General features: G+C 35.6%; 1 protein-coding gene across 2 annotated transcripts in view; it reads right to left on the reverse strand.

The window, feature by feature from the left end:
- The window catches only part of PDIA5 (protein disulfide isomerase family A member 5), a 251,595-nt gene that overhangs the window by 84,733 nt on the left and 140,210 nt on the right, over positions 1 to 26,652 (reverse strand). For both annotated transcript variants that reach the window (XM_087950217.1, XM_087950218.1), the window contains exons 8-11: positions 23,929 to 23,996; positions 14,524 to 14,615; positions 14,354 to 14,425; positions 6,969 to 7,105 (exon numbers count right to left, since the gene is read on the reverse strand). In XM_087950217.1, the coding sequence (XP_087806343.1) occupies positions 6,969 to 7,105; positions 14,354 to 14,425; positions 14,524 to 14,615; positions 23,929 to 23,996 (369 nt within the window). The remainder of the gene's footprint in view (positions 1 to 6,968; positions 7,106 to 14,353; positions 14,426 to 14,523; positions 14,616 to 23,928; positions 23,997 to 26,652) is intronic.

A 26,652-nucleotide genomic window follows, 5' to 3' on the forward strand; every position in this document is an offset into this window, starting at 1 on the left:
ATTTCTAAAGACACTTTGTCTTGTGCTTTTGAGTGTTGCTTATTAACACAACCAACATCCCTACCGTAACAATTTCTAGCTCTTTCATAAGTGCTGGACTGAGAAGCTACTCTCTTAGAAAGTCCACAAATACATTGCTTGAGTGTTATACTTCCATGCCAAGACGGATTGATTGGTTGTTGTTATCACTTATATGTGATAGAAGGTCCACATGTATCCACTCAGATGCACATATGCTGTCAATTATGTGCATTAAATTATTCAACTGTATTTATTTTGGCTATAAAGAAAACTCCACAGAAGTGGACCAGCCAAGACTGAATGCTCCATCCAAGTTTCTCAAGAGCATCCCTAAAAATATATCTGGAGAACTAGGGGCTCTGCTGTATGGAGTGGGACTTGGGAGAATTGGGAAATCCATGATAATGAGGCAGAAATATCTCCAGAAACAGTCCTTCTGTGGAACCTACCTTGGTTCCATTTTCATTCATATTGTCAATGCAAAAGCGCACCTTATTCAGGAGCATGGGCTCTACTGTTGGACAATGTAAAATAAGGAAGTCACATGATCTGGGGGTTTGAGGAATGGCAGCATGTAGCAAAATTGTTTGTATTACCCTTCTTTTACTACTGATGCAGCTATTTCAAATTCAAATGTGTCTGAACTGCACCCCATTTATTAATATTCAATAGCACTGTAGTTGGAAGATTTCCTCATATCAATCTTCTCTCCAAAAATAAACAAATGATTTGTAGGATGTTAATCATCCACCTTCATAAACAAATGATTTGTAGAATGTTAACCACTCTATGGCATATTAGTAAATGAATCAGTGCTGCAAATCTCACACACACAAAAATCAGTTTAAAAGACATTAATTTTATATTTTAGTTGACATCACTTGTGGTCTTTGTTTGTTAGCTGTTGTTTTTGCACTAATGCATTTATAACCTTTAATTTGCACCAAGGTTGAAATAATAAATCAAATCCTTGGATTTAATGCATTACTTTGATGGAATAATTTTGTAACATTTGTAATGTGACTCCATTAGCCAATATAACATATCTGCAGGATATTTTTTTTTAATCATAAAGAAAATGGTTTATGATATTCAGCTTCTGTTAATTATCTTGTAATATATTTACTGTCACTTAATGTCATCTAACAGGAATTCCAGTAGAAAGATGCTATTCATTACTATTCATTAACTTTCATCTTCCTTACCAGAAAAAGAGTTATAAATGTGCTTTTTAGAAAGACTGTATAATCTTTAGTTGGACCTTAATCTATTCTAGACAGATCTCGAATGTGTGTGAGTACACATACTTGGTGGGGTGTGGGCAACAGTATGCTGGCTTGCAAGATGCAATGATATGCCTGGAATTAATTTTTTTATTGCATTTGTGATGTACTGACTAAAATGTGCCAAAACTGACTTGGTACTGTCCTTAGTGATGGCTGCATACGGCAGGGTTATAACTAAAGCCGGTGAGCTAGTCTACATTTTATCTATATTATCAAAAATATTAATTAACCATATCTATAATGGGTGCACCATGGCATATGAAAGCCTGTGACTTGGAATATATAAAAGGATAAGATGATAAAGAGCATGAGTTAACAAATGATATAAAATAAATTATATTGTGTGCTTGGGAAACTAAGAGAAAGAATGAGGATCAATTGCAAAATAAATAAATGAAGAGAAAATGAGTGTGACAAGAGAAAGAGGAAAACTGGGTTTTTAGATGTAGAGGCGATCCTGAAAAAGAGAAGATGACAAATTTAAAGAAGAAACAGCAAAATTAAAAAAGGAAGCAAGTATAATTTTTAAGGACAGAAAGTAGAGGGAGGTACATAATGGTGATGTTGTAAACTAGTGTTACCTATGCTTCTTTTTCTTATTTCATTTCTTTAACTTTTTGGCTCACTAATTCTTACTTTTTAAAGTACTCAGCATAATGTTGCATATCCCTAAAATGAGATATTTGGAGTATGGTAATATATATATATGTGTGTGTGTGTGTGTATGTGTGTTTGTGTTTGTGTTTGTGTTTGTGCGTGTGTATGTATACAAACTCATAAATTGAAGTGACAGGCTTGGAAGCAGGCAACCTGAATTGAATTCATCCAAAAAATAGTAAGCAGCCTTGGCCAGGTGATACTGTGTGAAATCCTAGTCATCAGCTACACAATGTGTTGTATATTAAATATCATCTCTAATATGAATGATCATAAGGCTGATGCCAAGGATTTTGAAATATCTTGTGAACAGTAAGACAATAAATACCTTTTTATTTTAAAAAAAGGAGTATTATCAATGTAGCACAGAGGAAATGAAGTGATTAAACTGGGATTAGGAAACATATGGTCCTGCAGATAGTAGACAACATTTCTAATTCTGTTCTACCAGAGCAGCAATCAACAACAAAAAGGAAAAATAAAGCTATATGAAACCTAATTTTAGACACACTATGAACTGTAAGATGGAGATAAAATTTTAAAGGATGAATTACACATAACGTCAAATAATTATTCTTAATCACAATTATTTCTTCAGATTGATAATAGATGGCAATTTAGAATCTTATCAACTAAAACTAAAAAGATACCGTATGGCAGTTTTGTCCAATTTGGTATTTTCTAAGTGCACAGGATCAACTCCCATAAACATAACTGCAATTGTTATCCTGGTTTGTGGCCATAATGAGAATTTGATTTTATTTACTACAATTAAGAAGGCTGCCTAGCCTTGTTTATTAGACTTATTATAATGTCATCTATTGATGAGCTCTATTGAGCTATCTCAGTAGCTTATGACAAAATATATCAAAATTAAATCAGAGACATTAAGAACAACTAAAAACAGATAAATGTGTATTCAAATGGACATATTTTAGGTAGCATTGTAGAAAGGAAGATAAAAGACTGGATCCCTAAACACAGTGGAGAAAAAGAGCCAGGGTGGTTACAGGGAAAGTACAATTCAAACTTAATGCAAGAGGAGCCGACACCTTTACACAAATCTTAGATAATATCAATAAATTGAGACGGAACTATACTGTGTTGAAACCAGTTATTCCTTTGGTAGCCTAGACCTAAGCCAAATTGGGCTTTCAAATGTACTAAGAAGTACATTATACTTCAGTGGGAAGAAGCTACAATGCTTTTAGTACAAATAAAACTGGGGACTTCTTTAAAAACTTCCAGAGGCCATCTTAGTTTCCAAATTCTGCAGCATTTGGACTAGACAAATAACTTGGTACAGAAATTATCAAGAGTGGAGGTCACCAGTGCATATACCAGAAAATTAAGATCATTTTTTTCCAGCAAGGGACCCAGAATTTATTTATTTATTAGAGAAAGTGGTCTAGAAGCATCTCCCCTCCATCAAATAATTGCTCCTTCTGAGACAGTGTGGCTCCATACAGAGGTCTATTCTCTTTCTGGAATTGCAAATCATTACAATAAGTAATTCATTCTTGTCTGGGTTCATTTTCAACTTACCAAGGGCAGGCAGACATTCAGTAGGACACACCATTACTTGAAGATGATATGGAGAAACAGATTTGCATGCCATCAACATAATGACAACACCCAGCTCCACATCATCTGCTGCTCTTTTAAGACTTTCAAGAAAATATTGAAAACATCGGAGACAAAATAGAGCCCCAAAGGACAACATGGGTTGGTGTCTGTTTCAGGGAGCAACTATTTCCAAGTAACATTGCCAGAAATCTACTAGGAAAGAAAAAGTGTCTCCTATTCCCAGAAGGATATCATGATCAATTGTTTCAAAAGTAGCCGAGAGGTTGAGCACAATGATCAGAGTAACTCCCCATGTCAGTCCCCAAAGATCATTCATCAGACTGAGCAAGTCAGTCTCAACCTCATTAGGTTGAGCCTATTTGAAATACAGTAGCTCAAGATGATTTGCTGCATCCAGGACTACCTGTTCTTAAACCACCACTCTCTTATTCAACTATAATTGCCCATCTCCAAAAGATCCAGTGTAGGCTTCTTTGGAAGTAGTCTAATAATGGTCTCCTGTCAACCCCACAGGAAAGCTATGATTACTTTTATTGAGATTGGTTTGTTTTGTACTTCAGCCATGTTTTTCCATGCTCGTTGCTATGGTAATGGAAATAGTCTATCTCTGTCAAGGTCATCTTCCTTATTCTCTGTACTTTTACCTCATATTATAAGTTTCTCTGTTAAGGCTTCTTCTAGTAACTTTCAAGCTACACATTACAAGCCAAATACTGTAGAGCCAGGATCCATAAGACAAGTGATGGAATGTACTACTCTAAACAGCCTGCCATGTCATCCAGTGCCATAAATTGACATCGATCCAGTTACCAAACAATCCCATAATTGATTCCGCATCAATAGCAGTCTCTGGTTTAGGCTGAATACAAGAGATTTCATTCACAGAATATCATTACAGGTTGTGTATTACATCACAATAAACTCTTGAGGGTTTTGCAATTTAACTCCTGGGGGAGGAAAAGGAAGCATCATTACACAAAACAATTCAGCAGCCCATGAATTGTTCAAGAAGAAGAAAAAAACCTTTCAGTTGTGGAATCCAGCTACACCCAATAGGCTTTTCAGGCACATTGAAATAAAAAATAAAACATCAGTGAATAGGGATGATTTAATTCTGCCTCTAAATCTGCATCAGCAATGCTCTGGGAAAGTCTGTTCAATATTTACTCTATTTAACAAAATGAACTTGAGTTTTTAAATAGGGCCTCGGGGAATTTATACTTCTATTTCAAAAGCTTCAGTATTTGGGAGAAAGTTTGTGGGGGAATTTCACTGTAGAGACTCAATCAGGCAAAAAATACTTTATTGGCATTTTTATATCTGTTAAGGTAGTTCCTGGTTCTGCTGGATACATTTAAGAGCATTCCATTATTTAAGGACATTCCAAATTATAAATGTACACATAATCCTTGGCTTACAATCATCCATTTAGTGACTATTGAAGTCACTAAAAAAGTGATGTGTGACCAGTTTTCACACTTATGACTGTTGCAGCATCCCCATTATCATGTGATCAAAATCTGGGTGCTGGGCAACTGGCATGTATTTATGACAATCACACTATCCCAGGGTCATGTGATTGCCATTTGTTACCTTTCCAGCCGGCTTCCAACAAGCAAAGTCAATGAGGGAAGCATGATTCACTTAACAATTGCAGTGATTCACTTAACAGCTGTAGCAAAAAAGTTTTTTTTGAGGTGCAACTCAACAATTGCCTTGGTTAACAACAGAAATTTGGGGCTCAATTGTGGTTATAAGTCAAGGATTACCTGTATGTTTCAAACCAGAGGCCCTAGCTTTTTTGATATCAGGGACCAGTTTCAGGGAAAACAATTTTTCCACAGACCACCAGTTAGAGGGGGTGTCACTTTGTGCACTACCTATATCCCATGCATGCTCAGGTGAAATTTTGATCACTTGTGCAGCCCAGTTCCACGGACCAGGAGTCCTGTTCTAAACAGCTTCCAGTACCATTACTTGAAAGTAAAATCTAGATTCTCCATCATAACAGAAACCTAGGCATAGGTTTATAACAACAAATCTATCTAATTGGTAAAACCCAAAATCGAAGTTTCATTATTTTCTACCTCAAGCACAAAGTCCAGAAGTGGTTTCCAAGTTCTGGACCACATTCATGTAATTTCAAGAAAAAGAAAGGAAGGTCTGGAGAAGAAATAACTAAAATAAATTTCCAGAAAATTAATAATCAGCCTTAAGGTCCCGGAAATTTTTTTGTCTGATACGATTATTTTAATACATTCTCTACCTTTTCTATTTTTAATGAAAAAGGATATGTCTAACATAGTATTTGATCCTTCTGTTTTTTTTCCAAAAGAGATTCCCCCTAAAAGATAATATCATGGAGAAAAAGAGACTATGGAAAGAGATTAGATTTCTTTGAAAAAAATGATTCAAACTGGCAGTGATTCTTTGTTCAGATCTTATGAAACCATGGTACAGTCCAGATGAGACCCTCAGAATACAACCTTCTTTGTAATTCTTCACTGAGTGTGTGTGTGTGTGTGTGTGAGGGGGGAAATAGGTTTTGAATTCCTCAAAAACACATCATTTGTAAAAGGGATGTGGGACGAAGAAGCAATTCACCTAACCCCATCTCTCTCTGAGAATTCTACATCTACTGATATCTGTAATTTCTCAATTTTAGGGACTTGCATTCAGTGAACTGTGCACATAACAACATTTGACCTTGGACTTTATTTCCAAATATTTCTAATTCAGTTTGACCAATAGCTGCTTTGAAAGGTGCTCATTCTATGTATTTGTAAAGATTATGGTGTGAACTAAGAAACCAGGTCAGATATTCAGAAAACAAAAGAGACTCTGAAAACATATGTGTTGTAGTACAATATAAATGCTACTACTAAAACAATAGCATCTGAAGCAAAAAAGAATGAAAATGGCCTAGGACACATTCTTATGTAGAATACTTCCAGTAATGGTCAAAAAGGATCAATGTACATAGAGTGAAACTCAGATCAGTACCTAATACAAGAATAAGCTGCATTTTAGAGTCAATTATGGACAGTTGTGGTGATTTCTAAACAGCATAGAATAGACAACTTTTCGATAAATTTTGAGTATGCTAGCAGAAGGGATTCACTGCCTTCATGAAGATAGCATTAAGTTCCTAAGTGACTCAACAATTTTTATATAACAAGTGATTTCAAGTAAATGTTCTTTCTGAGCAATTATTTAAACTTAATTTTAAATCTGTTTGTCACATCTGAATCACCACAAACCAATTACCTTTCCAAGATGTTCTAGACAATTTGTCTGCTCTGTCGTTCCATGTTTCAACATACAAGCTGTACTGTACAAATAAAGGTTGCTATATATAATATGCCCATTTCATTCTACAGATGGTTTGAATCTGGGTATGAATTTAAACATACTCACATGGTGCATAGAACATCACTAATACAGAAGAATGTTCCTTGATAAACTTGTCAAAATCATCATCTGTTAGGTGAAAAACAGCATTTTCCTCTTCTGACCAAGGAATCTCAGGAGCCTGTGGCTTAGGGGGCTGAGGACTATAAAAAAACAGAGTAGCCCATGTTCAGAAGGTACTACTAATAGTAATAGCACTTTCATACTTCTCCATAGTGTTTTACAGCATTCTCTGAGCAGTTCACAATGTCAGCATATTGTCCCCAACAATTTGGATCCTCATTTTACCGACCTTGGAAGGATGCAAGGCTGAGTCAAGCTTGAGCCAGTCAGAATCAAACTCCAGACTGTGGGCAGAGTTAGCACTTTAAACCACTGCATTGTCAGGGCTCTTAGATGATAAAGAGCAGCTGTCTGGATCATAATTCACCTGATTATGTAAATGCTAACATGTAATGCAGTAATTTGATACAAGTCTCTGTTCAAGGAGGGTAATCATTAAATACAAATTTAAAAAAAGGATGAGAGGGGTGGAGAGGCACCTGGCACAGAAATTTTGTAAGAATAACAATGGTAATTATGGACTACATACAAAAAGCTTTAAGATGGAACAAGAGACATGCCTTATTAATTTCCTCCTTAACTTCTATAAATAATCTGTTGCAATCCGACAATGAAACATAATGTAAAAATACCATCCAATAAAAAGTTGCTAATGAATGCAAACCATAAAGTGTGTTAACACTATAAACTGCATAATTCTTTTTGATACAACACTGCTGAAAATAGTCATTTTTTTACAGAAGACAAATAACAACAGACACTTAGCAAGTTGGGAGGTGAAAAGTGAGAAGTATTTGGCTTATATCCAGAAATGAAAGTAAAGAATTGAACAAGCTCTGCAAGGCAATCAATACATCAACAGTTTGTACTGGTGTATACAGTTTATATAGTACCACAATCTAGAACTGGTTGTCTAGTGGAATGAAGTATTTTTCATTTATGTCTCTATTTTACTTAGCAGCTTTTCATTTGTCACAACTGAAGTTTATGAAGAAATTTAACTGTTCATAAAATTGTCTTTAAGAACAAGGTCAAATTCTTTATCAGAGTTTTCAAATATAGAACAAAGTGACTTAGAACCTAGCATTAAGTCTTTCTAGTCAACTCCTTAAATCATGGGTGTCAAACTCGTGGAGTCATGTTGCTGTCATGTGACGTTTTGCAACATTTCCCCCTTTGCGGAGCTGGGGTGGGCGTGGCCTGAGCATGACGCATCCGGTCCACGGGCCACCAGTTTGACACCCCTGCCTTAAATGCATATCCATATTTGGGAAATTGTTTAAGACTAGAATCTGTCCTTTTCCATTAGTTATTTTGAAGACTATCTGATCTCATGCCAGGTATCCAGTTACTTTTCCAGATAAGAAAGGAATTATGACGTCCAGAAGCAAGGAGCAAGACTGGTACACACCAACACCTCTCTCACCTCTACAGCTTCTAGTGCAGTCTATCTCACCCCTCTGCCTGTCTTCCCAGGATGTTCTATTCCTCCCTTAGCTTCTGCTGCCTATATTCCAGCATGGCATATCCCACCTGCTTGTCTGCCCACCTTTCCAGCACTTCCCCCCAGCTCCCTCTGCTGCCACAGTCACAGCAAAGCATATCCCACCAACCTGCTGACCCCTTAACCTGTATAGGTGACTTTCTGCTGCCTTCTACTCTTCTTCTTTCTATTTGTATTCTTCTATTCTATTCTTATTAGCAGCTATAAAAGCTCCTTGCAAGTATGTGTGTGCTCAGTCTGAAACAGGACACTAAGTAACAGGAGTTGTTTATTCTTGTTACTCTTTTTAATGTGATTTCTTATTTCCATATAGGGCAAACATACATCAAAATGTTCAATTATACTTTTCCAGCATTTTTTAATGACTGTTGTAGGACACTTGGACCATTCATACTAAAAAACATATTTGAGTTATTACTTATTACTGTGCATATGTGCCAGGCTTACACTACAAACAATTTATAACACCAACTGTAATTATTGTTAGGTTTCTACTAAAGCATGGTTTCTCAATACCCCCCCTATTGATTTCTTTTGGAGAGAGGGGGAAAAAGCTGCAGCATCATTTTTTCTTGTGGGAAACTATTAAACACGCATTGAAAATTAATTGTGAACAAACAGCTGCCTTTAACTCTAGGTGGCTGAAATGTCAGCTAAAGCCCAGAGTGGCTTGTTAGCAGACATTATCATTGGAAATAGTCTGCAGCTGTTTTTGCTTTGCATTCAGTAACTGCATCCAGTAGCTGTCACAGCACTGATATAAAAGTATTGAATATTACCGGGATTAGGAAACTATAAAGTGGGCAAACTGAAATGAAGGGAGGGAGGGAAATAACTCTAGATGTTTCTTGAAATGGTTCACATGTGGTTGCCAAGTGATAAGGACCTCCTTGCTCAGGCAAAAGGAGGTGTTGAAGGTGATGAAGGCATGCATCATTATTCAGGGAAGGGGGGAAAAAACCTCTCTGCATTCATTGGTCATGCTTCCTTAAAAGACCAAAGAGGCTTTAACACTAAGGACATTTTTGCCTCTTTGATCTGCACAGCAGGTGCTGAATGTGCTTAATGTTTGACACTGTAAGAAGCTGCAGCCTAAATGTGCTGTGATGCCTCTTCTGACACAAACACCCCCCTCTCTGACACAGAATCAGAAAGTAGTGAGAGCAAACCAGGGACCTTGGAACACACAACTCCCAAAGAAGCATATTTTAAATAAGCTTCCAGATCTGCCATTATTAGCGCTTCCTTTTAACTGCATTACATGGAATTAAGAGAAACACAGCTGTGCTCCTTAATAGTTACGCCTAAGGAAGATGTAAAGGTGACAGATGTAAAGGCAATTGTTAGATAGCTAACAAAGAACAGTACTCTCTAGATCAGGGGTGTCACACGCAGGCCATGTCCACCTCAGCTCCGCAAATGGGGAAAACATTGCTAAATATCACGTGACGGCAATGTGACACTGCAAGTTTGACACCCGTGCTCTAGATTAAAGATAGTTGTTGTCCTCATTTAGTGACCAACATATTGACTGTTAAGCAAAGTGATCCCTAAGTGAAACTGCAACTGGGCTTAATATTTTATTTCAATTTTCCTTTGCTTTTCTGAACCGTGATGTTTGTAAATGCAAGGATTGACTGTAAGATTACTTTTTCATCATTGTCATAACTGCAAATGGTCACTAAATGAGGACTACTTGGTTTACCTTTTCCAGAATAACCTGAGCAAGTTTGGTATAAACTACATATAGGTTCCATTTGAAACATGCTAACGAAAATTGGCAAATACTGACTAATGTTGATCTTAAGTTAGTTGAGTTGAATGAAATGAAGTACAAGTAGTTTTCAACTTACAACTAGCTCCAAATTTCTGTTGTTAAGTGAACTTTGCCCCATTTTATGACCTTTCTTGCCACAAGTGAATAACTGCAGTTGTTAAGGTAGTAACACGGTTGTTAAATGAGTCTAGTTTCCCCATTGACTTTGCTTGTCAATCATAAAAGGGGCAAATCAAATAGTCCTCATTTAACTGTCATAAATATGAGTCAGTTGCCAAGTGTTTGAATTTTGATTACTTGGCCATGAGGATGCTGCAATGGTTATAAGTGTGAAAAACAATCATAAGTCACTTGTTCTCATCGCCATTGTAATTTTGAACAGATACTACACGAACTATTGTTAAGTCAAGGACTAACTGCACAACTAAAATCGATAGGCTTAGCATACACATCTCCCCCTTATGTGAAAAATAATAATGTGAAAGCCTGGATTCATGACAGTTATGACTCATAATCAAGGGTGTTTGCAGAGGGGAAAGGGGATGAAAAAAAAGGTCAATGTGGCAACCATGACCATATGATCAAATCCCGCCTTCTGTAGAAAGGAGCAGGGCTTCAGTAATGTGGTCAATTTAAGTACACCCTGTAGCCACTGTGGACATGGAGATGAATATGAGCCTATCTAATAACAAGCATGGCACATGAAAGGTTGTATTTTGGAATCCAAGATAGGAAAAAGAACAAAGAGCATGAATTAACAAGTGAAATGAAACTGAAGAAAAAAAAATACAAGTCTTGTGAAGCTAAGAAAAAGGAGGAATGGTGTAATAAATCTGGACCAAAATCATCAGATCTTGTACAATGGAGTTGAGTTGATGAACGTCTGCCCAGAAATGAAAGTGTACAGGTAGTTTTGGACAAATGCAGGTATATATGAGTGACAGTTACAAGAGTGACGAGAGGTTCTGAATGGGACAAAACATTTGTGGATAGAATTAACAGTGAAATTTGAGAAAGAAAAAGAAGAAAAGTTAAAGGAATGGGAGTTATGAAAGAAATAGGGGTTAAAGTAGATTGACTGAACAAGAAAAAGAAAATATGAGCCTTGTATAAAAAAGAAGATAAAATTCACAACAGAATGCCTGGAAAGGGGTCTTAAGGAAGAAAGAAATAGAGCTGCTTGAAAGAGAGTAAAAAGAATTATAGTGCATAGTACATTACATTTAATGGAAAATATGAAATAGGATATTTGGTGGATTGATATAAAGCAAGAGGCTGTGGATGAAGAAAAATGCATATAAGAATGCAATAAAAATGAATCTGAAAGATATTGTACAAAAGAAAAAGATAATTATAATAATATAGCTAAAGAGAGCAATGGATCGTTAAAATTAAAGTGGCAGGGATGTAAAAAGCAGTTTTGATAGATTTTTTTAAAAATGTTTTAGAAGTGGGTGAGCAGCTCTCAACAGGGAGCCCTGCTGAATAGCAAAAGAAATTAACAGTAACAGTGATGAGATAATTTGGGCTGACACTAAAGTAAGGAAATGCTGGAGTATTTTATTGATCTAAATGTGAACGATAGCAGTATAAACAGTGGTATTGACATTAATGCTACTAAAATTAGTCTCCTAGAAAAAATGATGAAAAAGAAACCATAAATGCAATTGAAATGTTGAAAAACTCCTGGCATAAAGTGTGATTGCAGAATAGCAATAGCAATAGCACTTTTGAGCCTGGTGAGAATTGAACTGCCGAATTGCTGGCAGCTGGCAGTCAGCAGAAGTAGCCTGCAGTACTGCATTCTCTAACCACTGCGCCACACGGCTCTTTAGAAATACTAAAAACAGATGTGACTCATTCATGGAGTGGCTGTGTGACTTGGTTAACATGTATGTGAAAACTGCACACGTGTCTGACAACTGGAAGGATGTCATTATTCTTAATATTTTTAAAGAGAAGGATAGCAAGGTGGAGTTTGTTAAACATGAACAGGAAGCTGTGGCAGAACCAAGTTACTGCTCTTTAGCAGATCACTGAGAAATATATAAATATGAGAATTTTTATTTGTGTATGATAAACACAAATGAACAAACTTGAATTATAGAATACTTTGGGTTACTACAGAATTGAACGTTGATTGTGAATGTGATGAATGGCTTTTTTTTTAAATGTGTGATTTATCTGTTGTATCAATTCTAGCATGCGTAAGAATTAATGGGATGACTGAAGATAAACAGGGAATAAAGGAAAGATGTTCCCTTGGTTCTTAATTTGTGGCCAGGTTAGTTGGGTATTTGTTAAGGAAGTGAATGAATAAGTACTTTTGTATGCAGATAGTGTCATGTTGTTTGCTGAGAATCCAAATGATTTGCCGAGAGGCCTCAAGGACTATATATCTGAAGTTTGAGAGAACAATTGTTACACAGAAAGCAGAAAAGTCGATGAATTTCTATTTCTTGATAGAAAGTATAACACAGATGGGAAAATGGATGAAGGTGCCAAAATGTTGACAAAAATGCAGAGAAAATGAACAAGGATCAAACTGCAAAACAAAAAAATGAAGGAAAAGTGAAGTAAAAAAGAAAAAGTCTGAAAGAGTCATGTTTAGATGGAATTGATGAAATCCTGAAAAAGAGAGAGAAGGGAGAAGTATAAAGAATAAAGGGCAATGTATGGAGTGATGGACAGATATGGTAGAAGCAAGGACGCTATGCAGGGACAGAAAGGTATGAAGAAGTATAACAAATGGTGTTTATGTAAACAGATTTTATTGATGCTTCCTTTCTTTTTTCTTATTTTACACCTTCAGTGTCTTTGACTTTATATTTCTTATTCCTTTTTCTGTCTCTGCATAATATTGTATAATCCAAAAAGGAATCACTGATATGTATGCATCCAATATGGGAAGAATAAAAAGCAATGCAAACTACCAATCCATCATGACATTATTGTCCAATTTGAATTGGATGTGTCCAAGTATGTTTCAGTCCAGCTGTGAATTAGCAGAGATACAAGACTTAAGATGAGATTTACTGTCTTTTCCAATTCAGCCCATACTGCCAAATGTCTAATTTTGGTGTGACATTTATCATCTTTTGACAGCTATTATTAGGGTAACTCACATAACAGATGCAAACCCCCATTATTCTCAAAGAAACTTTAAGCACTCACTTAAAATAACCTTGCTTTCCCCCAATGGTAAATCATCACAGACTCATGTTCTCCTAACACAATATATCAATCTAAATCCTTAAAGCAATACACTGTCTCAATTTGCTTTCAGAACAAATAATGGCCTCACAAGTCTGGCAGAAGACCAAATACATGAATATATTTGAATCATTTCTGGATTCCACATGGCTCAAATATCATACCGGAAAAAAAAACAAATTTTATTAGCAGTATCATGGCACAGAGATACCAGCACTATTAACACAGGCAAATAATTGGTATATAACTTTCTATGAGACCCTTGCATATTTTCCTGTATCTCCGCTTTGTAATTTTTCAACCTATGCTGTGCTTCCTCTAAGATGCTTTGGGCAATGAATATATTCATGATTGTATCATTTTATTCCTTGTCAAATGCCTAAGATGCATTATTGGCTCTGAAAAGAAGGAATGTATTACAAGAATTCAAGACTAATCTAACAGATCTGAGGGTAGAAATGTCACTGTTTCTCTGTGATGGTTATTGCATGTACATCGTTAAGTTTGTCCACTGCTGCCCCCATGAGCCAAAGAAACATGCAGAGGTGGTCAGAACTGTTGGACAATGTATCCTAATTGAGATACAAAGGAGAGACTGACAAAAAAGTATTTTTTTCACAAGTAAAGCTTAAGTGAAATCAATACTCAGTAAAAGATAATGGAGAGTTGTAATTAACACATGCAAAATAAAAAGCATGACAAATGAAAGTGAGAGCTCAAGATTACCTTTAACTCATTAACTCATAACTGCATTGTTATATATTCTTTTCCCCCCTAATGCTCATCAAAAAATATCATTCTCAAAGATGGAAGGTATCAACTTTAAAAACTCACTTTTGCAGCCATTCTCCAATGTCCTTTGCTGTAGCACCATAGTTTTCAAAATTAAATAGGAATTTCCCTTTTCTGTAAAAGCAGTGAAACAGAGAGGAGTTGGGATACAAGAATAAATATAGATATGCAATTATATGCAATACTTATGTGCAGATTAAGTAGAGACTGACTCAAAGTAGCATATTGTTGGATATCCCCGGACATTGTATTCTTCTTTTATTTTTTCGAATTCAGATGAGTAGACATTCATCCCTGCAAGTACCTGCAATGACAGAATCAAAATATCCTTACTCCAATCAGCTTTCCCAAAATTTGAAAACCCAACATTAATTGCAAGAAAATAATATTTTAAAATAATATTTGCTAGCAACTCCCACCCAAAAATCAAGGGAATCATCCCATTTACATATCCTCTAATTCATTCCTTTATGGGCTTATACAATTTCAATAAAATTTTAGCTATTTTTACATGCTGCGACTTGCTGTTATATTTATGAAGAAAAATGAATTGTGACCTCATAGCACATAATTGTAGAATCTGTGCTCCCTGAAAGTTACAATGCTCAGCAGCTCCAAACAGAGTCTTTGTGATAAAGGCAGCTGGGAGTTGTAGTTCAGTAACATCTAGAGATCATTCCCTATTCCACCACTTAATATGGTAGCAAACATGCAATGAAGTAGGAAAACTGTCTAAACAATAAAGTATGCTACTGCGTGCATAACTTGGAGATCAATTTAAAACAGACATCACACAATTAGTATTTCAACTCTTTTTTATTCTTGCCATAGTGTCAATGCTAGCAATTAATCATCAATTCCTGGGCAAATTATTATTTTAAAAGTCTGTTAAATGTCATTCTGTTAATATATTCCTTTCTATCAATCTTAGTCATGTAAGTAAGTCTTAAGTTTACTGTGGTGTTAAGGACATAACAGAGAACATTTAATAAGTCCTACTGATGATACTGCAATTATACAGTAAAAGCCTTCTTTGATAGCAATTTCCTAATGGTGTAAGTATCTGCCACAGCTGCCATCATGACTAACACATTCAGATTCTATAACTGTGTGAAAGGCTTCTGAGAACATATATGATTTCATAGTGGTTGATGGTTGGAGATTACCAGGGAAAACTGAAATCATATCATAAAGCTTTGTGATAGCTTCCTAACAACAAATCACAACCATTTAGCCTAAGCTATTTTACAAGATTGCTACAAAGATAATAGGGGAGACTTCCATGCATATCATCCTGGATTAAATTAGTAGCATGAATAGTAAAATATATATTGTTATAATCTTGACTACATGTGGATTGTGAAAATCTCTTAATCTTCTGAATATTTATCTAAACATATGAGATAACCATGACCCTGGAGGAAGAAAAAAACTGTTGCAGAAAGTTAAATTTGCAATTTCTCTTTTAGATCTATTTTTTTCTCTCAATTAGGTTGTTTTTTCTCCTATGGCAAGTAAAGCTTTTGGGCAAGGTAAATATGTTACAAACAAGCTAGAACAGGATAGTGTGGCCAGATTATATAATAAATTTGCAAATTAATTTGCAAAAGCTAGATAAACCAAAGGGAGTAGAAACAATCTATTTTATTTTTAACTTCATAGATGAAGAGAAACAGCTCCTACCAAATCCCAGACAAGCACATTATTTGCACATAATTCTACTAATTTTGTGGATATGACAAATGTTCAGGAAATATAGATGAAAATGTAACGTAGATTGCATGAGAATGTTACATTTCCAGATAAGAATACTTAAAAACATCTCAAGCAAGTGAAAATAACTTAGCATTCATATTTGTTGGAAATTGTATCACTAGGATATCTTTGGAACTTCAATAACAGCCATACTAGTCAGCCATTCAGGTACAAGGTAGTTTTTTAATTTTTTAAACAAATTATTAGATTTAGACAAACATTTTGTCTTCACATTACATCTTGGAACCTTTTCCATTAAAATCTAAAAGAGAAAGGCTCTTATATCCCAATATTTAAGTTGTCATTTCCTATGAGCAAATAATACCTCTTTCTGCTCCTCCAAAGCCCCAAGCACTTTTAAATGAAACTATAATGAGGACAGGACTGCTTCTCTCTGATCCAAGTAGTCTTGCTGCTATATCCCATAGTGGCTAGTTGTTGAAGATACAACTGAAAGATTAACTTCTGATTAATACCCGTGAACATGGGCTTCAATTATATTCATGCTCATCTTACATATCATTACCTATTTTATTTACCATTCTATATCTTCTATATAAACTTCTCCACACATTTCACTCTTCATAATTCTATCTTATTTATTCCATCTTAATTTAAATCATTATATTTGTATCTTTTGCCCATTCTTTATTATCCCTCTATCTCATTCCTTATAATAAAAAAAAAAATTTCTCCTGAAATCACTAATCAGAGTATGATGTTTTTAATTTTTTTAAAAAAGGAGTAGATTCAAAATTTTCTCTTCACTCCTTGGCACAAGCAAAACTAAAAAGAGGCTCTTAGATCACGAATTTGTAAGTTGAGATCTTCTCCGTGAAATAATATCTTTCTGCTCCTCCAAAGCCCCAAGCACTTTTAAATGAAACTATAATGAGGACAGGACTGCTTCTCTCTGATCCAAGTAGTCTTGCTGCTATATCCCATAGTGGCTAGTTGTTGAAGATACAACTGAAAGATTAACTTCTGATTAATACCCGTGAAGACTTAAATCCCTTTAGCAGCATGGAATTAATCTATCTCTACTTGTCCCTCATCAGAATAAGCTGCACAGAATCTTTGCTCTGGTATGAAATGTTAAAGTAGATCATCGAAGAAGGTCAGCTGATTGACTATTCTGGATGTTCAACACCTACTTTAAACAATGTCAAATAGATTAATAGGAAAACTCCTACATTCATTTCCATCTCATTGTTACAAGACCCTGGAAAATTATTTTCACATATTCTTTCTTTCTTTCTTTCTTTCTTTCTTTCTTTCTTTCTTTCTTTCTTTCTTTCTTTCTTTCTTTCTTTCTTTCTTTCTTTCTTTCTTTCTCCTTCCTTCCTTCTCTCTCTCTCTCTTTCTCCCTCTCCCCTTTCTTTCCCCTTTCTCTCTTCTCATCCATCATGGCTGCAGAGCTACCTCTTGAGGACTTCATTTAATTTTTCAGTTCAGAAACAGTGATGTATCAAGTTACCATGGGGATAAAGGCACCCCCCTCTACCCCAGCCCTTTAGACTAAATTCTATAGGCCTCACAACCAGTTATAACCCCACAATTATTCTTATTAAGTCTAAATACCAGAACACTAGGTTTGTTTGTTTATTTACAAACCTGCTGCTCCTGGTGCTTTAAAAGCAACACCTTGTCAACCTGTCTCTTTCTCTGAGGTATTCTTCCATACCTCAGAATACAGTTTCTACCAGAAATAGGCTGGATTATGGACAAAGAAAAGCATGGTGTAGCAAATCACTGGCAATTTTATGTTTGACGTAGCTAATTCCACTCTTAGGAATAGCAAAAGAATGCTTCAGAAAGCTCTGTTTTCTGAAGCAGCTCTGTTTTTATGAACTTTTCTCAGAGGGGAGTTTATATTTTTATGAGGAAGTGTTAAATTTTCAACTGGACATTTATATGCCAATCACTGGAGAAGCCTGTATTTTGAAAATCCTTGTCCTTTATAACATTAGTACTGCCTCTAGTCTGCTACTGAGCAGTCCAGTTATCCGTGTTTAATGAAATGTTACACATCAAAAAGGCTTCCTCGGAAAACTAATTTGAAGAAACCTGACTCAATTTCTTCCCAGGTGCTAATTATCTTTTGGTAAAGTGCTATGGCAAGACAAAAATAGGAAAGGAGAAGCTGAACAGAACAACATTTATTACAGACTGTGACTTTGTGGCAATAAAAAAAAACCAGCAAAACATCCATATTCTTATAGGTAAATGATAAATTTAAGATAGGACAACAATTATAGGCTTAAAACCTCTAAAACCCATTGGGCTGATTTATAAAACTTATTATCTATAACGCAACAAAATATCCAGTTGGTATAAAGGGTGTAATTGTACCCTTGCACCCTGCACATACCCCTTATGAAAGAATTCTGACTGAGAAGAATAAAAGCAGAGATATAATTATCAGTACTGTACTCAGATATGCCATTATATTCATTATATGCACATTTTCTAGTTGTCTCATCTTAAAACAGAATCAGTTAATTTTTGCACATATAGGAGGATTGTTGAGTCCTTGAATCTTTCTCTATATTTAAAACAAAAATTAATATGAACAAATGAATCTGAATTTACCTGGTTTTATCTGTGTAAAACCTCTTCATGCTTCACTCAGTCTTTCAAAATTTGAATGTTACTACTTTCTTTAGAAAAGGCAAGCCTTTTTTTCTTTAGCAAACTGTCTGATTCACTTTTCTTTTTCAGACAATTATAATCTTCTTCAAGTACTCATTTCAATTACGCAGTACGGGTAGTTCCCAACTTATGATTATTTGTTTAGCAATGGTTCGAAATTAAGACAACCTCCAAAAGAGTTGTCTTATGGCTTAAATTTACACTTACAACTATCGCAAACCATCACAACACCTTCCATGGTCAGGTGATTGCATTTTGGGCATTTTGGCATTTGGGTACAATGCCTTCCATGGTCAGCATTAATAGCCAGCTGTGGCATCCCGTGGTCACATGATCACAATTTGCAAAATGGTCACTGAGAAAGCTGAATTCACTTAATGACCTCTGTGACTTGACTTACAACCACTGTAAAAATGGATGTAAGATCAGGACCAGTCACATGATGACTCAACTTATGACCAGGGGTGGGTTTCTACTGGTTCTGTCCACCTCTGTAGAACCAGTAGCTCTGAAGAGCAGCAGACATAGAACCGGTTCTATGCTGATGTTTTTGCCCACCCGGGCTCTTACCTGATCTTTATTTCCTGATTTTTCAACTTCAGCTACCAAACGAGGCACAGCTGCAGTTAAAAAAGCAGGAAAAGAGGGCTGTTTCAAAGGCTGCTTCTCTGCAAACAGCATACTGATGACGATTTACAGGCGCATGGCTCGCATCATACAGGGAAGCTCGTAAATCCCGAACCGGTAGTTAACCCTGTCATATCCTACCCCTGCTTATAACCACAAAAACTTAGAATTGCAACACCACCCATAATTGCAGTTGTAAGTTGTGGAGTATCCTACAATACAATTGAAGTAATATTATTGTTTTACAATAAATCAGGAACGATTATGCTAGCCACACAAATACAGAATGATCTAAATACAATTTACACAGAGGGAAGTGATGATTTTTCCTCTCCTGATCTAAACTTCCTGTTTTACTTGTTTTGTTTTGTTTTTATTTGATTGGTCGGTTTATATACTGCCTTTCCTTGAGGAGCTCCAATTTACATACATAGCAATTTCTCCTCCTAATTAAACTCCTGAGTTCAGGGCAGTTTTTTCCCTCATGCCATCACTCACTCTGCTGAACACCTAATCCTCACCATATTGTTTTATGTCTAAGTATATTTACCCATTTTTATGGTTTAGGATTATTATCCTTCTCATCTTCTCTACTACCCACTCTTATTGGTAGCATATTATGATGTTTATTACTCTGTTGCTTTGCATGTACATTGAGTGTTTCTGCGCTAGAGACAAATTCCTTGTATGTCTAATGACTCTTAGCCAAAATAAAAATATTGAATTTTTTTTTCCTCACAATAACATGGTGAAATAAGTTAGACTGAGAAGAAGTGACTTGCTCAAAATCATGCAGCAAACTTCCACAACTGAGGGTGGACTTGAGACTGGCTCTCCTTAGACCTTGTCTAATACCTTAACCAACACACTTTTCAGAAAAAGGTTCCGATGGTTCTGCAAACAACTGAAAATTGTGATAGTTATAGCAGCCTCTTACAACCTGGGGCTCTGAAGGACTTGGACTTCAACTTTAGCATGGATGGGGTGTTGATGTCCAGTGCATCTGAACAGTAACACACTACAGATTTAAACACTGCATCTCAAAACAAAATCAGATTAAAGAAATTTATCCTGTACCAGAGACCTTTTTAGATAGAGAGATGTGGAGATGACTAGCGTATAACCAATCTTCCAAAGTTGAAGAGAATGTGAATTATTCTATCCCCTGAGTACTAGGGGACAAGGTACGAAAGCAAAAAACAAGACTCTTTGGAGCCACAAGAGTCAAAAAGCAAGAACTCAATGTTTTTTGGGGGGAGAGGGAAGCCTATCCATTAGATAAATTGCTCCAGCAGCAGCAATTTGAGGCTTGATCTCCAACAATCTTACCAAAAATGGGCTCACCAGCCTCAAATATGGATATACCTGCTGCTCCTTTCTTGTGTAGTCCCCACATTTCCCCCCTCCCTCTTAGATGTCCAGCTCAAAAAATCAGCTCCCTTCTCTGCCTGGGCAGTAAGTTGATTCAAGTTCAGTCAGTGTAGAAAGGTGGGGGAGTTTGTTTGTACAGGCCTCCTAGGGATAATCCAGCAGTTTTCTTGTCTACCTTCCTTTTTGCCAATCATTGGGCTTTTGGATTTTTTTTCTCATCTTTTTTCTCTATTCCCTGCCTATCTCCTCCCCCTTCTTTTTCAGAATAGTCTTGATAAGTCAGCAGGCACTGAGTTGGCAAACATTCATGCCCTGCTGATGCGGCTTTCTCACAAAGAAGCTGGGGTTTTCTCTTCACCACGTATCCAGAACCTCTGCAAATGCTGAAGTTTTGAAAGTGCAATGGAGCGATATACAGATATTAATAGGTTTAATTATAATTGAATAAAATGATCAATGGCTGCAATAATCAGTACTAACAATGCAGCTAACATAGCAGACATCGAGAAGAAGCAAAATTGGCTTTCCAAATCTAACAGTGCTCCTATTGTACTTCCTAATAGAACAATGCTGGTTAGAGATGGTTGGAACTGAAGTTCAATTACACCTGGAGGGCTCTGACCTGTGCAGTCAATTGATTTCTCCAATTATTAACACTATTTCACCACATTCAAGATTACATCCTTTGTTTCTGACATCAGACAGCCAGGACATCAGAAAGGACTTTAAAGATTTTTGGATTATCTCTTAGAAATGCCCTTTGGAAGACATCTGTGAAACTCCACCAATGGTCAACAAAGGGCTATTTTTTTTCTGTCAAGAGATGTTTAGGTGCATTATGATTGGTCTTGTTATCTTTTGTTCCCAAAGGATTATGTCAGCATGTTCTATCATTTCCTCCTTGTATTTTGCTAATCACTGTTTTTCAATATTATTATCCTTAGCCACTCAGAAAAAGACACGGGATACTTAATGAGGCCACAGAATTACTTATAAAAATTCTTTAATTAACCTGAACCACTTCATATTGTGTGTCACATAAAGAGCAAATGTTGCCATGCTGAACATATTAAAAGCAACCAAAATCCATATTAATTCAATATCTTTCAGCTAATTAGAAAAGCCTCTGAAGTCTCTAGAATTATTCATCAGGGGAAATCCTTTTGCAAAAGAAAATCCAAAACAGGACACTATAAAGGATTTTGGATTGGTATTTTTAATTAAGAAAGCTAAAGGTAATTTCCAATGTTTTTTTAATCAATCTGAGTGGCGATAGCTGGTCAATGAAACTCCAAAAGGATATAAAGTGCATTCAAAAAGTATTCAGACCTCTTCATTTTTGTCAATTTTGTTATGCTGCGGCCTGATTCTACAGTTGTTGAAATTCATTTTTTCTCTCTCATTAATCTACACTTGGTATCCCATAATTCCAAAGTGAAAACAGAATTTTAGAAATGTCTATAAATTTATTAAAAAGAAAAAACTGAAATATTACATTGGCATAAGTATTTAGATCCTTCACTTAGTTGAAGCACTTTTGGCAGCAATTACAGCCTCGTCCTTTTGGATATGATGTGACAAGTTTTGCACACTATGATCAGAGGATTTTTTGGCCAGTCTTCCTTGCAAATCCTTTCAAGTACAGTCAGGTTGGATGGCGATGATCAGTGGACAGCCACTTTCAGGTCCCTCCAGAGATGTTCAATAGAGTTCAAGTCAGGGCTCTAGTTGGGCCATTTTTGGACATTCACAGTTATCCATAAGTCACTCCTGTGCCGTCTCGGCTGTGTGCTTAGGATCGTTGTCATGGAGGAAAGTGAATCTTCAGCCAAGTCTGAGGTCCTGAGCTTTGTGGAACAGGTTTTCATTGAGGATATTCCTGTACTTTGCTCCATTCAGCTTAACCATAGGTGGACTCCAATCAAGTTGTAGAAACATGTCAGTAACGATCAAGAGAATGGGAGGCATTTGAGCTAAATTTTAAGTGTTGCTGCAAAGAGTCTGAATACTTATGCCACTTGATATTTTAGGTTTTTTTATTTTTAATAAATTTACAGACATTTCTAAAATTCTGTGTTTACTTTGTCATTATGGGTTACTGACTACAGATTAATGAGAAAAAAATGAATTTCATAACAAAATTGACAAAAGTAAAGGGGGTCTGAATACTTTCTGAATGCACCGTATATAAAATTACTTTCCTTTCCTTATTGACAATTCTACCATTATTGCCCTAACAAAGATATCATCTCAATATGAACTCTAGAATTTTCTGGCATACATGGTTAACTTTGCTTTGTGTTACTTACCAATTCAGGACACAGTCTTTAATAATTTTACATTTGAAGAAGAGTTTGCATTACCAGTCTTCCTGCAATATTAAATAGCCTCTACATTTTGTAAGCTATGAGACAGTAAACTGCAATGGGCCCTAATCTCAGATCATGTATACACAATGAAACCTATTTCTTTTACCACAAGACACTCTATATATTTTATCTACATATTTCAGTGCACTCTTGAAAGCAAATAATTAATATATTGCTCATGACCAAAAAAGCCCCACAACATCAAGTCTTTTCACCAGATATAGCACTCTGGCACAAGAAAAATAAATGTATGCAAATTTTTTAAGAGGTCATGGACAGACTCAACCAGAGTTACAGATGCACTCATCTAACATTACAGGTGACAGAGATGGACAGTCCAGTCCAAGACTTTCTATGCAAATGTCAATGCAAATGACACTAATTCGGTAAACAATGGTCTTGGACCAGTCACTCCCATTCAGCCTAAATTTTCCCAGTGTGTTACTTCTGAAAAACTGTCTACCTCCCAGAAGAAATGGGGAATGTAAATGTGATTAAATACAACAGGAGGGAGAATTGGAAACACTTGATTTCATGGTACTGCATCACTTTCAATTCAAAGTAACCTTCCCTGGAAATAAAATAGCCAGATGGGAAATCTAATTTTGACTTTATGTTCAGGTATAACGAGGAACCATGGAATCCTGTTCCAAATTGATACTTTCAAGTAAATGTTCCCAGAGGATTAATATAAATAAGGTAATATTTCTGTTTGCTTTTTAATTTAAGCTTTTTTTACATTCAGTAACTATTACATATTAAAAACATGCCAATAAAGAAGCTTTACTTTTATTAATGAAGTAATTAAAAACCCAAAAACGTCTTACAAGACTTTTCACTTACATACATGCCCTTCAGTTCAGTGGATGCTTGTTGGAAAGCTGGCACCATTCTTTTGCAAACTCCACACCCTAATACAAGATATAAGGGAAGAAATACTCACTCTTAAATTTATCTATAAAGCAAACTGAATGAACAAAGTTCCTCCATGCAATATGCATGCGTGCGATTGCAGAATGAAGGACTCTTCATTAACGGTCATGGATCATAATTATAGCGATCATATGTCCTTTATTATAAAGGATATTCTTTCACAAAAATGTCTTTTAGATTTATTTACTTGTCCAAAAACTCACTTTTGTCCTTTATTCTGGGCCTTTATAGTATGACGTAATGCACAGCCTTTTACTTGGTGTAAAAATTATGGAAATCAAGTTCCTTTAAAAAAAAGTCCATATATTATTTGATATTATTTTTTATTAAAATATGCATTTTGTAAAGTTTATCTTAATTTTTGATTCCTCAATCTCTACTTTCCTTTGTAAAACAAAGTTACAAACATTACAATATTTTATTATTATGAACCTTTTTAAATTTGTCCCTTTTTCAGGCTTGTCCTTTACTTTTTCCCCATGAAAATATGGTCACCATAATCATAGTCTACCATGGCAGTGTAGCGCACGTTCATAGATGTTTTTGCAACTTCCCTGGGAGATCTAGAACCTAATTCTTTCTGCTCCTAGTCTTGCACCTTAACCAGTACACCACACTGGCTCTCATACTTTGTGTGTGCATATGCTTTAAAATGCATACAATTATTCCTGACTTGCCAAAATTATTCTTGAGTTAAACATTTCTCCTGGCCTTTATACACCCAAGTGTTCAACAATCAAAAACCTATTTCATAATATTACCTTTCTTAGATTCATTCCAAATGTGAAGTGAAAAGATGGATTAGAAACCATGAACCTGTGTGTACCATCGCTATGAAATACACAGAATGAAATTGTTTTTAGAAAAATCATTTTCAAGTGCATGGGGGTATTAATGTAGCACCTTTCTGCAATTTTTTAAAGTAGCGGTATCTTTTCTGAGGCTTGCGTGACAGGCCTCTTCCGTAGCTACAGTAATTTTAAAGAGTTGCAAACGAAATGTTTAATATATATCCTGGACCTTTCGAGGAAATGTTTTAGAAGGAAACCCAAGGTCTTGCCCAGCCCTAACACACTCATAGATGATTGAATGAACATGTGATCTTTCAGAGAAATACAAATACCACCCATGTTCAGTATTTCTATCGAAAATAACATTTTGCACAGAGAAAGTCACCAGAACAAGAAAAACATTGCTAAGGCAGCTAATAATTGGTGGCCATATTTGAATACATTTATCCTTAATTGTAGCAATTTTCAAAGCTTTTAACCATTCCACTAGTTTTTCAGCCAGAGTTATTTCCAAAATTTTAATTACTATCATTTCAATTAGCTTTTTAGAATATTACAATAGTAAATTTAGCAGCTAGAAACAGGAACTGATTCAATTGTTGCATCAATGTATAGAAATAATGATCAATAAACCAACAGCAGGACTACTTCTGAAACACTGTTGCATTGTCTTCCTATTTTCTTCAAGATTTGAGTAGTTGGGGTTTGCCACCAAAAATAGGGCAATCTGAGATCAATTCTGCTAACACTAACTCTAGAAAGCTGGAGACTTATATAATTTACAGGAATATAGTGCCACCAATGGAATATATTCATGGTAAGTTTTAATAGTATTTTAAAAATATGTTTATAGAAATCCCTTGTAGTATTCTATTTTTCCTTCCAGTGGGGAATTAGAAGATTAGAGGAGTTTTGGACAGGTTCTTCAGAAATGTCTTATGATTAGTTTACTAAGTGAGTATTTGAAGTTGCAATAAAGTCAGTCCCAGAGAAGATGTAACCTTTAGAAAGCAAAAGTCAGACTTTCTCCCAGATATAATTTTAAATATAAGATAAGGTTAACGTCATTTAGACAAGCAAACTAAGCAAGGCTCTGGCAGGGATCTACCTTTTACTGATAATAGTTTTAATATGTTTAGCCTGGAAATGGTCCAATATTGATACGGGTATTTTCATACTAATCCAGATCAGAAAATGCTAGCTGTGGAAAAGGATTCTCAATCAGTTATGATAGTTTTATATACTGGAGGAGAAACTACTGAAGCAGAAAAGTCAGACCAGAGAGGCTGTTTATTTCACCTGCAACCACTGGTACAAAAACACAGTGAAGTTCATGTACCCAGTGATATACAATTGGTTCATAAAAGCAGAATTTCTGGACTAATAGCAATATATACAAGATCTTAAAAAAAGAAAGAAAGAAAGAAACCCTATAGCTCAAAATCTATTAGGTAGTTGGAGTCATGGATGCATAGAATTTTATTTTCAAAACCATTAGTTGTATTAGACATATTTATGCTGTTTATAATATATTATTGATCTGTTTGCTCCAGTCTATTCATCTTGTTAATGTTTGTTGTATAATTGCAATTTCCTTTCTCTGTATATATTTGTGGGTTTGCGCGCACACGTATCCTCTTGTTCCTACTTCAATCTGCTGACTCCATGCCTAAGCAACCTAGGGTCTGCTCATGAGTTCTCAAAGCTTATTTGATTAAAAAGGAATTTAGCTGAAGCGTTTTTCATCATATTAAACATAAAAACAGTACTGTAGCCCCAGTGTTACTTTGATTACTAAGGAGCAGTAACCTTCAAAGAAGATCCTCCATAAGTATCTAGAAGC

The sequence above is a fragment of the Notechis scutatus genome, chromosome 1 (assembly GCF_049901735.1).
Source record: "Notechis scutatus isolate UNSWTSFEM ecotype Mainland chromosome 1, rNotScu1.2, whole genome shotgun sequence".
In the NCBI taxonomy this organism is placed as follows: domain Eukaryota; kingdom Metazoa; phylum Chordata; class Lepidosauria; order Squamata; family Elapidae; genus Notechis; species Notechis scutatus.